The 13,694-nt window shown below is 40.9% G+C and overlaps 1 protein-coding gene across 1 annotated transcript in view; it reads right to left on the reverse strand.

The window, feature by feature from the left end:
- Positions 1-1,367: 1,367 nt before the first annotated feature.
- The window catches only part of COQ7 (coenzyme Q7, hydroxylase), a 101,819-nt gene continuing 89,492 nt past the window's right edge, over positions 1,368-13,694 (reverse strand). Inside the window, exons 5-6 of the mRNA XM_069210231.1 lie at positions 5,908-5,976; positions 1,368-1,657 (exon numbers count right to left, since the gene is read on the reverse strand). Coding sequence (XP_069066332.1) covers positions 1,580-1,657; positions 5,908-5,976 — 147 coding nt within the window. The 3' untranslated portion in view covers positions 1,368-1,579. The remainder of the gene's footprint in view (positions 1,658-5,907; positions 5,977-13,694) is intronic.

The following is a 13,694-nucleotide window of genomic DNA, read 5'->3' on the forward strand; positions in this document are numbered from 1 at the left end:
CACAAAAATTCGCCTTATGAAATTATATGTAATTTTCACCCAACAAAGACTGTTGGTGCACAAAAGTCTTTCCGAGAGACAGTGTTTTTTCTGGAACCAGTCTTCTGTCAACACTTTCTGCCACATTTTACGTGAGGTATGCCTTTGTCTAACTAAACAAGTGACAAGATACTGCCAAACACACACTAATCTAAAAGAAAAATTCTGTACAACTTTAATGTAATTTCACGAACAATAAGTACTTTCAAACACCGCTGGACTTTCGCTGTTTTACAAGGAAGGTTTTGCCCTCGAATAGGAATGGAGCTATATAAATAATTAAGTACAACCTGCACAACGTAAAAGGACAAAAACAGGCGCTACTCTGCCACCCTGTGGTCTTTTGCGAAATAGCAGGTGCAAAAGAGAAGAAAAGGATCCAATCCGCAATTGAAATCTAACGACTGAATGAGTAAATCAAGCCGAAAAGTTAACGTACCTAAGCTGCTTAGCACGCCACTTTATAAACCGGCCATTATAACTGCCGATATATAAAGAAATATGGGAGTGCTTATCGTAATTGCCAAGTGTATGTAATCATTCAACTTAAAAGAACAGCATTATATTAAGAAGTGGACACATGACTGCATGCTGTGTGTGTCTCTAGTGTGCCTTTTACTTAACGTATGGATATGAGCTTTTTTTTTTTTTTTTTATTCGAGATCCCCATCTTAAGTCTTTAATGCTACTGGAATTCAAATTAGTATATTTAAAGGGATGCTACAATAGGAACAATAAGCATACCTGTCATTCTACCCATAACTTGATACAGGTCCTCAGTTTATGCTATAGTATTAATGACTGAGGAAAGAACGAAAGAAGAAATGGGTCCAATGCCGGGCTACTAATATGCGTACCATAATACTGACCTTGATGCCGGTCAATAATGCCCATTAATGTACCTTACCCATTTTTTTACCACCTTCACCAGTTGGTAGAACTGATAAACAGGGTGAGGGCTAGCCTGGCTGACCATATTAAGAGCCATTAAGACTATGCTTTAAACCAGCGATACCAGTGTTTAATTTGAACGGTTGGTTTCCGGTGCGGGACACCGGCACTTATTTTTTAGGGCCGGCATTTATTTTTGTGCATCAAGCATTTACTGCGAGCAAAAGACACATATGGGAAAGAGGGAGGAAGAGAAAAGTGAAAAAGCGTCACATTATAGAAAGCAGAAAGCTGCCTGAGGAAGCTGAAGAGGCAGAGTCGCTGTAAATGGATTAAAGAGGCCGAAAATGTTTTCAGGATTGCGCTGCCTCAGTATTCTGTACTCGCACATCAAATTGCAGCAGCCGCGAGTTTCAGAGGAGAGCTTTGGGCACCGGCACGGTTTTTTTTGTTTTTATTATAAATTAAGCACTGACCGATACGGTTCATTAAGCAATTTCAAAAGCTACAGCAATACCGGCTGATTTTCAAATGAAAAAGTTCTTATGTAAATAATTAATTTATTTCACATAATTTACTAGGTACAAGACCAGTATATTTATAATACTCATATACATTTGCTGGACTGTTACAAAACAGAAACATCGTTTTAAATGCGCTCTGATAAAAACACTGCTGCTCTACACCCAAGCTGGATTGCTGTCTTCAACAGAGAGTAGGCCGGTGCCTGCAATTAAAAAAATAAATAAAAATAAGAAACAGCATACATGTTTTTGCGTACTAGATAATAATGATCTGCGTCAGTAAGACACTGTATAAACATTTCCTAAGAATTTGATATTTGCACGTCATACAAACACGATCCACAAGGATGCCAACACGCTCTGGTGAAGTAAAAGCTTACCAACATCTAGGGTGTAGATCACTGGTGGCTGATAATCGGCGGCAGAGTAGAAAATCTTCCCTGCCGGCCTTCTTTAAAGGGGCGTTCGAGAAAATCTACACCCCCAACACACTTGAGAATTTGTTTTAATGGTGCATTTTTCAATACAATATTAAGTAATATTTTCTGAAAAGCCATGTTTTTGAAAGATAATTAATTTCAAGGTGTGCCAAGCAAGTTGTTGCAGGTTCACCCACCTTGAGATCATTCTGGGAAAATACTTGCAAAATAGCTCCTTTTTTCAGCAACATTTCCTTAGAAAATATCCCAAAACCCAGGAATGATACATGCAATTTATAAAATGTAATTTCATGTGGCCTTATCATTCACCAAAACATCCATCTACACTTTTTAAATTTCACCGTTTTTATTTTTACATCCAGCTCTTTCCAAGAAGAGTCACAATTGCGTGTTATGACCGAGAATGTCCATGGATTGAGAGGATGAAAAAAATTGACGCAATCTAAGCCAGTCAACAACAGTAAAACCTTTTTACAGACTCAGTTTCGAGAGACCGTACATGCCAGGACAGCAGGCAGGCTACATAATTCTTATAGGTGGAGGTTTAGGACAACTTTGGAACTCCTCGATCAAAGAAGACTTTAAATAGGCATTTGACAATACATTCATGTTGTCCCCAAACACCACATTCTGTTATCAAAGATAAGATAGCTAATTAGTTCCACGTTAAAAAATGTTTTTTCATCCAAATATTTTTCTAGTAGAGACAATGTCTAGAGAGATCTATCAAAGCTAAGTCACTAAAGCAAAGCTTAACGATAAGAGCTCATGTAACTATCTCAAAGAAAGTTTACCATGATTCTGGTGGAGAATCACGTTGCAATTTTGAAGCCCTAGTGTCAGTATCTTAATGGTTCACCAAGGCCAGGCTAAGCTGTTGTACCATATCCCAAGACCAGCCTTTTTAGGTCGAGCATTTGAGGCCTCTTGTATATACTTTAGTATATACTTCTTTGTGGTGTCTCTGCTTTTTCACTGGTTTGTTTCAGTGTCCTTAAAAAGTCCTTGCTTGCTAGTGGTCAATCCTTGCTCTTTGTCCCACCTTTTCCACAGTTGTACACTCCACTGGAGCATGGCCCTAGTACTTGTACCCTTCCACTTGTACCTATGAAGCATGTGCTTAGGAATTACTTTGTTCAAAGGCTAATAGCATTTGACCAAAGCACTGGATGCTTTAGTGGCCCCAGTCTGTTTCTGTGACCAGGGCTCTAGTCTATTATTTACTTTTCATCTGCAGTGATGTGTGACTTTGTTTATTACATTCATTACTCTCCCTCGCACATTTTCTGTTCTTGCATTACAAATTCTTGTTCCTTTTGTCTGTCTCTGCGAGCTCAGCAGCGCTTTGAACCGGCTGCTTATGTCAACTGTTTTACTTTTTATTTTCAGTTTGTGGCAAGAAAACGCTAATAGCTGAAACTCAAGCGAACACGCGAGCTATTGCAGTTCACATGTTTGTTTTGTTTTCAGTCTGTGTGGAAATAAAAGTCCAGTCAGTAATTTACAAAGCTATGAGCTCTAACTCGAGCAAACACAAGACTATTGCATTCCAAATGCTTGTTTTTCTTGCAGCTCATCCTCTTACTAACTAATTCATCGGGCATCAAGGTCTCAACAGTTTAAGAAAACAGGATGCTAAGATAGTTATTTTGAAAAACTGTAGTGCTCTGTTGGTGGAAAGAACCTCGGGCGCTATCAAAGAAATAAACTGCAGACCGTTTCTTTCATACTTTTAAGAGCGTTTAATATTTCCCGAATATGTGACTACGGGTGTCTTGGAGAAATACAAGCCATAAATCTGTAGTATGAAACAGCATTATTAGTTTGCAAAGGGGTCGTTATTTTTCATTGAAATGAAATGTTCACAAACTGATCCAAGATTACAGTTTAACCTCGGTCACTGCTAACCAAGAAAAAACTCTCGCAAGTACCTATAGTGTACAATCACCTTCCAGGGCACACAATAATGTCAATCATTCCACCTTTAGGAGCAAGTGTCTGCTTTTAAGTCAAAGACGGTACTTTTCCTGTAGGTTACAGGACCTCAGATTTACAGTTCCATTGGATTTTGGGTTTCAGGGCTTCTTGCTGGTATGTATTGTTACTCTTCCCCTGTGAATGGTATCTGTTTAGCAGGTTACTTTCCGCTACCGGTGCCTGCACCTCACTTTAAGAAGGCAGGTCTTCTGACACAAACGATGCATGAGATGCTTTACCAAAAGCTTTTTTCAGTCTCTTTCATGCTGCTAAATCTGATATTTCAAACATTTATAAAAGTTTAATGGCTGCCACGAAGGCTGCTAAAAACCTATGCAAAAATTATACAATACGAATTGTCAAAGAATTAAACGTTTGATGCTACACAAACAAGCCACACAGGTGTTCAGTGAGCCATGTCAAGTCAAGGGCCCGAGTGCTGACAGGTGGTTTGGGAGTTTCAAGATCTTGTGAACCTCCAACATGATAGGATAGATGTTCAGATTACGACGAAATGCAACTCTTTTAATGAAGATTTGAAGAAGAAGAAATCTTGCTGCAAAATGACTTTCACTGTACGGAAGATTAGCCCTCTAGTGGCCAATGTGCATTTATGCTTTCCGGTTTGAAAGGACATTTGTTAAACTATCTCTTTGTGTTGACAGAAGACAATACACATCTCTGTTCTATTCTAACTCACAAAACTGTTCAATGAATACAAGAAATGAAAGCAAAATCCAAATACAGACCCAAGTACTGCACATTTTCTCAGAGAGTTATGTTGACTTAATTATCAGACTGAATTGCAGACGACTAGATCGTTACAATACCTAACCAAAAGGGATTGGCGTACCTGAATTTGCACTTGTCCTAGTTCATGGTTAATTAATATAATTGTGTTTCTTGTTGCAAAAGGTTTTATATTATTAAATATAGGGTCAGTTGAGTTTGACTAAGTCCATACTTTGGACCTTATTAAGAGTCTGGCTGTCCTACGACCACCAGACTCGCGGTGGCGGTCTGACTGCTGCCAAAGCAGTGGTCCGACCGCTTTTGGCAGTGGTCAGACCGCCACATTATGACATTATTCCACTGGAGGGACTGGTGATGCTGGCGGTCATAGCGGTCCTAATCTACAAGGGCAGTGCTGCATGCAGCGCCGACCTGTGCATTATGACTCCCCTCGCCACCAGCTTTTACATGATGGTTGCCACTCCATGTAAAAGCTGGCGGAGACGGGGTGCAGGGGGCCCATGGGGGGGCCATGCACTTGGCATGAGCAGTGCAGGAGCCCCCATGGACAACCCTGTCACGCTTTTCACTTTCTTCTTAGCAGACAGTGAAAAGCGCGACGGGTGCTGTTGCACCCTATGCAGCGCAACATTGCAGCTGGCTCAATTACAAGCCGGCGTCAATGTTGTGGGCTGTTTCCCGCTGGCCCAGCAGGCAAAAACTAGTTATAGGGGGCTGCGTGAAGGTCACAGCACTGGCGGTGACCTGATTGCTGGAGTTTTGAGGTGGCCTTTTCCACCCACCAAACTCATAATAAGGGCCTTAGTATTTGTCCATGCTCCTTCCATGCAGACTGAGATACGTTCTGTCAATTTTTATCACTTTTGAGGCACAATCAGATTTTCAAGATTTTGAGGCCGAGGTAAGTGAGCAAAAGCCAAGGAGATATAGGAGTATACAACCTTCCCTAAAGTTACGTGTTGTATTTCCCATGCATATCAATGTCATAGGTTGTTTAGTACTTGTCTTTTGCCTGCTAAGAAAGGGCTCCTGATTGTAGTAGATAATGAAACTGAGACTGGAGGTAGAACTTTAAACTGGATCGCATTACTTGGTCACATGAGGAAGTTTGGATTAAAAATTGGTTCTTCTATTTCCATGGTCTACAACTTAACCACTGAACTTTATTGGCTCTCGTCAATAATTCATTACTTATAGTGCTTACAAGAGAACAGAAAAAGGAGTTCATCCAAAAGGCTTTGATTTTAATGCATCATACACCAACGAATATGTAATATTCTTACCATTTCTGCATCATGTTCTAGCCCTATATCATGGTGTTCCAGCTCATCATCACGAAAATTCTTAATTATCTAAAAAGAAGAAAGATTTTATTTAATCAGTGTTTTAATTGGTCACATAGATAAGTAGGCAACAGTGGTGAAGGGAGGTCTCTACAACTGGGCTGGCTCTTTTGTCATTGTTTTTATAGCTTAGTACTGCCACTCGTTTTGGTTTGTCAACTCAGACACTGAAAATGATGAGTCTGAATATGTTTGAAGGGGTGAAATATGATCCCTGCCTAACAAGATATTGTACAGGGACTGTAATTATGTTTTCTGCAATAAACAAACATCGCACCGCCGCAGAACTCTTTCCCTCTGACATATGTTATGCAGATTTGTAAAGCGTACTCTTGACGGGGAGGGTATCCTGGAGCTTAGCAGATGTGAGTCTAGGAATACCTAGGGCCTAGTTGGTCTACTCAAAAAGCCAGGTCTTTAGCTTGTTGTGGAACTCCAGAAGTGAGCAGGAGGCTCTTATGTTTAGAGGGAGGTCATTCCATGCTAGGAGTGATGTAGGAGAATGCCCCACCGCCGGATCTGGTTTTCCTTATGTGTGGGATTTGGGCAAGTAGGAGTCCAGACCAGCGTTAGTGTCTGGATGGTTTGTGACAGCAGATGTGATTGTTGAGGTATGCTGAGCCGGTGTTATGCACCGTCTTGAAAGTGTGGATGATGAGTCTAAATTTAAGGGAAATAGGATATGGGAAAATTCTCATGAAAAAAGGGAAAACATTGAGAAGCTTTGCAACAAATATCACAGCTGCATGTTTCGTCTTATTCCTAGAGAAGATGCTTTTAATAGGAGCCATTTATCACACCTGGGAGATACCTCAACCCTGAACTTCACACAACGCGTAATCCAGTTCACATACAACAATACTATGGGGAAGATCTAGGGTAGGAAGACTCCAAGACATGGATACCTCCACCTCACATTCATTGGCACTTGTTACAGCATGTTTTCGATTGTTAACAATCATTCAAGGTCTCAAACCACTTTAATGAGTTAGCAGTCAATATTCTTTTTAAATACAGAAATGCTACTTCTTGATATATAAACTCTTCCAGCATCACTATTCACTGTTCCACCAGCATCCGGAAACAGGCACAGCATAAAATGCATAAAATGCATTTAGTAGGTTACAAAACCGTGCTTCCTTATTCCCACTTAAAAGTGTTTGTCTATGTCTATCGACAATTACAAAGATACCTCACACAGGAACATGCAGTGAGAATACCCCACAGCAGTCAATTCCACAGATGCCACAATATCAAAACGCAACGTTAGAAAATCCATCATTGATTAAATACATGTTCATCAACGTTTTTTTAAATGTCTCTAACAAATATAAATTCAGTTGACGTCAAAGCCTGATGTTGATTCCCACTCCTTAGTATCACACACATCAAAATACTGTGTATTGACATGTTATGTTAATTCATTCCAGTCTATTCAATGGGAACTCAGATCCCCTTCAACAGTCACCCTTTTAGAATGGGCCACTGGTGCTGTTATGGGCCAGGGTGTAAATTACATGCCACTGCCATGCACCTTTTTGCCTGCCCAAGGCCCACTAGTAGAATCTAGTTGTCAGTTTGCTTTTCTTCTTGATCAGCACCAACTCCAAGAGACAGTTCTGGTGAAGAGGCCAGTACCTATCCATATATGACAGAGAGGACCAGTGCTACCTCTGTCTGAAACACTTGGAAGAAATCCAAATATACTCCATAATAGGGGTAATTTCCAATCTAAATGCAGATTTATCTTGTGCGATCCTTGTTGTCGCATGTGCGCCCTCTGCACACATTTATAGGGTATGAGTTTAAATATAACACTCCTAGACACCATCTCACAGGTGTCAGTTATCCTCTGCTATTGTGTTAGTCGAATCTGTTCCCCAATTTGATTCTCGTTTATTTATGATAGGGCCTTCAACGCTGTGGTGGCTGGTTAGGAGTGATTGTGCTGAGCTTTACAAATGCTATGATTGATTGTTATATATGCACTACATAAATCGACCCTCCCCATCTCCCAATTAAGCCAAGGCATTCACTGTATGCGTCTCAGGTTCCTTCAGGAATGCTTGCCATGCTTTCCTGAACTCGGCAGCCATCCAAACCTGAACTAAAAACTGGATGTTTTTAAAATGCTAATTTACACAAAATTCTTGAAAACCAAGAAATCTGCAGTCTTCATACATTACAGATGGTGGTCCACCAGCTCCTTCTGTCCGATCTAGGCAAAATGGAGACCTTATTACCGATAAAATCTTAAAAAACTTCATTGATATACATGTTCATAACATATGGAATTTTGATAATCATATACACATTGTACATCTTGAGAACGTGAGTAGAACCACTACATAATTCACAGTAGGCAATAACTTCTGTGGTGCCAGGGGTCCTTTGTATATAAGATGATATCATCTTTATAGAGGCTTACCTTTACTGTGTACTTCTGAGACCCAAAGAGTACTAACTCACCATCCTTCCTGGAGGCCTGAGCCAGGGGCTCCATACACTGATAAAGGAGTAGCAGGGAGAGTGACCAACCATAGCGTGTCCCCTTTGAGATATTAATTATCCTTATCAGATTTTCATTAACCTGATGGTACTGTACATAAAGCCTTAACGGTGGGATGAAACCAGGGAGAAGACAAAAAATCTCCAAGATCTCCCATAGGTATGCACATCTAACCCTTTCAAACACCTTGGCAGCATGGATAGTTACTATGGCCAATGTTGGTCTTTGCAAAGGATCCGATTCATGCAGCAATGTATCAGTTCAGCTGGGGGCTGCACCACGCAGCAGAGGAGATGCATCAGTTCTGTTGTTTCCACAGAGGCTGGCAGAGCACCTTAGCTTCACTTCTAAGAGTCCAGGACTGGAGTGGCACCATTTGGCAGGGTAGATTCACAGATGGCAGAGTCCAATTGCTGGGTTCAAGCCTTCTGTCCCGGATGCTCTAGTCAGGAGGCCAGCCAACTAGCCCTTGGTGTCACTCTGGGGTCCTAGGTTCAAAAGATGCAGACCCAGTCATTCTTACCCATGCAAGAGAGAAACAGGTCAGCACAGCAGGGCAGCAGTCTTTCAGAGCAGCAGTCCAGCAGAGTAGCAGTTCTTTCAGAAGCACAGTTGTCCTTCTTCCTTGTATAGTAATCAAAGGTCCCAAAGTGTACCTAAAAGGTGGTGTCTGAGGCCAATATTTATACTAAGTACCCTTCTTCTGGAAGGTCAGGAGAGCTTCTAGAAATTCCCATTCCCTTTGAAGTGCACAGATTTCCTGCCTTCCCTGCAATGGTTCCAGACTAATTAGAGGGGGTATGCAGCCCTCTGTGTGGAGTCATGACAAGGCTTGTTTAACTGTATGTAGGGCTGTGCCCAGCCCTGCCCTCACATCCTGGAGTGATGGCTCATCATGGCACCCCTAAGCTCTCTATTGGGTGTGACTGTCTAGGAGGAATACATAAAACCAAACTTACAGCTATGCTCAGTGATGTGACCCAGAGGCAGGCTACAGACACTGAACGGCTAAGGCAGGAAAATAGCTACTTTCTAAAAGTGGAATTTTTAAAATTGTAATCCGACTTAACCATAAATTATGATTTTTCATTACAATTCCAAAGACACCAAATATGAACTGTCTCTCTGTTCCCATTTCCAAGTTACAGCTTATTAAACGTAATAAGGTAACTCCCATATTAGCCTAAGAGATGGTAGGCCTTGATGAAGTGAAAAACAACTTAAGGAGTTTTTCACTACCAAGACAAGTAAAGCTTAAAAGCACACTTTGAATTAATACATTGCACCCTGCCCTCTGGGCTGTCCGGGCCCTACCCTGGGTGTGACACGTTTTAAAAAGGAAGGTTTGGGCGTGACAAAAGGTTTATTTTGCCAGGTTGAGATGGCAGTTTAAGACTTCACACATAGGCTGGAATGGCAGACATGAGATATGTTTTAAAGTGCTACGTTAGTGGGTGGCACAATCAGTGCTGCAGTCCCACTGGTAGCATTTAATGTTTAAGTCCTGTGCACAGGTAATGCCACTTTACTAGGGGCTTACAAGTAAATTAAATATGTCAAATGGGAATAAGGCAATGTTACTATGTTTTAAGGAGTGAGCAGTGGTAAAGTGTGCAGAATCTTAAGACCAGCAAAATCGAATTCAGCAAAGTGGCAGGATGTATTGTAATCAGTAACAGAGGCCAAACCTCCACTAAGCTCTCTCTGATCCCTTTGGCAGGGGGCTACAGCAACTATCATCACCAATGACCAGAGGTGCGGTAGGCTACTGGAAGGGGGCAGGGCCACCCAGAACCAAAGCGCAAAAGCACAACTAGGCTCTCCCGCAGCACAGAACACACACGGGACATGTCCGGGCCAGGCCCATCCATGCCCTTCAGCAAGAGGAAGAAGCAGGGCAGGACCACCCCCCTTGGCTCCTCCATTTGTGCCCAAGTGTGTACAGTCTACGTGAAACAGGCTTTTAAAACTGTGAGTACTGTAGTATTGTATTTTGTATGGTGTAGTATTGTATTTTGTATGTTGTGTGTGTGCTATGTATTGTAGGTTTTTCTTCTTTGTTATGGTTTGTTGAATATGGTATCTTCCATCTCTACCTATGGCATTTGGATTCTTCCACAGCTGGAATGTTGGAATCTGAGCCGGACAGTTGGAGTTTGCGGATGCCTTAGGAGAGAGTTGGAGTTCCTATTTACTGATGAAGATTACCTGGAAAAAACGTAGAAATATATCTCCACTTGTGCGAATCTTCCTTCGTCTGGATACCACTTACTTCACTTGGCGACGAAACTGGGATGAGAAATTTATGACGTGCTGGCTGACCAAGGAACTCCAACCTCATTTGGCCTATTGGACTATTTTTTTTCTTCACCTTACATCTCCTTTCAAGGTACTGTGTCTCTTTGTTTCCTTTTCTCATCACAGTGAGTATTGAGCTTATCTTTGCGGGCCATTTTTTGGGGGGTTTTTATTTTTCCACTTTTATTTTCGGAGCGTTCTCGCATGCGTTATCTTGTAGCCCCTGCCGCCGTGTGGTTTACTGTACATGCGGCTACTTGCAGCAACCCGACAACAAACTTCCTTCTAATTTCACGCGTTCTTCCTCCTGCCGCGGTGTTGTTTACTTTAGCGGCTCTGTTGAAGGCTATTTCAAAGCTTGGCCAGGTTGCTTAGCAACGCTTATCTTTGATCTTTCTTGCGCTCGCTCTTGTGCCGCTGCCTTGTTTACTTTAGCGGCTGCCCTCGAGCACTTCAATGTAGACCGGCAAATTTTTTTTTTTTTTACTTTCAATCTCCCTTGTTTCTTTGTATTAGTGCTGACGCTCGTGCTGCTGTGTTGTTTTCATTACGGCGGTTCACGTGCGTTCCATTGTTATTTAACATTGTTTCATTTTTTTTTCCTACAAACTTCAAACGCACTTTTACTATCGACTTGTGTGCAGTGACAATTTTTAATATTTTTCTTTTAATATCTTTCCTACCTCTACCACATTTATTAGCACTGCAATACTACGTTAGCAATGTTTTTGGTACACAGCACTTATGATTTACAACACATTAGTGGTTCTAACTAATTCGTCTTTCTTCTATTTTGGAGAATTCTTGATACTGATACTGCACCTTCCTTTTCCCTATTATGTTTCCTTTCTGTTTCTCTTCAAAAAAATTTTTATATTCTAAGAAACTTTAGAATGCAGAATATTTCTCCTCCGTCTTTCTTTTTGTCTGCTCCTGGCGAACCTCCAATTCCATGGCCAAAGTGGAAAAAAGTTTTTTAAATTTATTTATAAGTTTGTGGAAGCAATTTATCCATAGAAAGGAAAACATCAGTACTTCAACATTGTTTGGGAGCTGAAGGACAAGAAATTCTAGAGACTTTGCCTGCTGTGTCAAATTGAGAAGGAGCAGTAGGAGACGCTCCCTTGAATGACTTTGAGGAAACCCTACTTAGACTTGACAGACATTTCTTACACAAAATATCAACTGTTCTGCAAAGATTTTATTTTGGAAAATGTAAACAGTCTGATAAAGAGTCAATAGAAGACTATATCACAAACTTTCGAAAACTAGCTGCACTCTGCAATTTTGAGTAAATATGGAGGAACGTATTCGTGACCAATTTATGCTAGAGTGCAGGCGCGATAAAATTAGAGAAGCTCTTTGGTTCAAGAGCGATCCGTCGTTAGATGAAGTGTTGAAAGTTGCAAAACAAATTGAACACTCTGAATCCTGCATAGAGACTTTAAATAAATCTAAAGGTTCTGGGACTGTATGTAAAGCGGATTCTAAACCTAGAGACAATGTTAACATTAAGAACAAGAGTAAAGCAGTGTGTTTCAGATGTGGTTCTCCTACTCATTTAGCGAACTACAAAGAATGTCCAGCTTTTCATGTTGTATGCAACAAGTGTAATAAGAAGGGTCACTTTTCTAAATGCTGTAGATCCACCAACAAGAGTAATGCAAGACTCAATGAAGTGACCTGTGACCACGAAGACCAATCGTTCATTCTACAGGTAGTAAATGATGTCAACTGTATTTCTACGGTCCGTTGTGAGTATCCAATAGATCTAGTTACACTCAATTGAACATCTATCACCATGATGATGGACTCTGGTGCAAAATTGTCTCTTGTCTCAGTTAAAGATTATGAGACATATTTTGAAGGGGAAGTGGATCTACAGTCCCCAGATGTAATGCCTTAATCCTACAGTGGAAAACCGATAGAATTGAAGGGTTACTTTAATGCAAGCATCAATTTCAAAGGAAATGAAATCTTTGGGGAAAATCTATGTTCTAGTTGTTGGAGATACCATTTTAAGTTGGCCCCATCAGAAAGAGCAGGGAATCATTCTGAACCCAAATGCTGTACCGCAAGTTCTAGTGTAAAAGGTTTCTGATCTAGAAGGTGATTTGTGGAGTGAATTTCCTGATGTCTTCAATTCCAACGTAGGGGGCATTAAAGACTACAAACATCAGATTGTGTTGAAAAAAGATGCTCAACCCATTGCCTGCAAGTTGAAGAACATTCCTAGGAGCTTAAAAGAGAAAGTAAAGCAGGAACTTCAAAGACTCAAAGATAATGAGGTTATTGAAGAAGTGGAGGCAGCACAATGGATTGTACCCATTGTAGTGGCAACTAAAGGCTCTGGAGACGTTAGACTTTGCGCTGACCCTCGCAACCTGAACAAACAAGTTGTTGAAGATAGATTTCCGCTGCCGAACATCAACAAAATGATCAGTTCCTTGGGGAATGCGAGGTTCTTATCTACGCTCGATCTTACTTCAGCGTATCATCAAGTGCGATTGACTGAAGACTCTAAACTACTCACTTCATTTATTACTCCCTTTGGTGTCTTCAAGTTCAACCAGATGCCGTTTGGATTATGTTCAGCAGTGGCGGTGTTTCAAAGATTAATGCATGACATATTGGTAGGGTTGGATGGTTTTTGTTTTTTCCAAGATGATGTGCTTGTCTTCACAAATACCCAAGGGGAACATATAGGGAAATTAAGAGATGTACTTCTAATCTTCAGGTCTAAAGGCATAACTTTGAAGAAAGAAAAGTGTAAGTTTCTACAGTCTAAGATAACGTACTTAGGACATGTTGTTTTGAGTACTGGTGTTAAGCCGAAAAGTGATTTGATACACACTATTGTTAATTTATCCACACCAGGAAGCAAAAAAGATATTCAGGTATTTTTGGGTATGGCGGAATT

The sequence above is a fragment of the Pleurodeles waltl genome, chromosome 10 (genome assembly GCF_031143425.1).
Source record: "Pleurodeles waltl isolate 20211129_DDA chromosome 10, aPleWal1.hap1.20221129, whole genome shotgun sequence".
NCBI lineage: Eukaryota > Metazoa > Chordata > Amphibia > Caudata > Salamandridae > Pleurodeles > Pleurodeles waltl.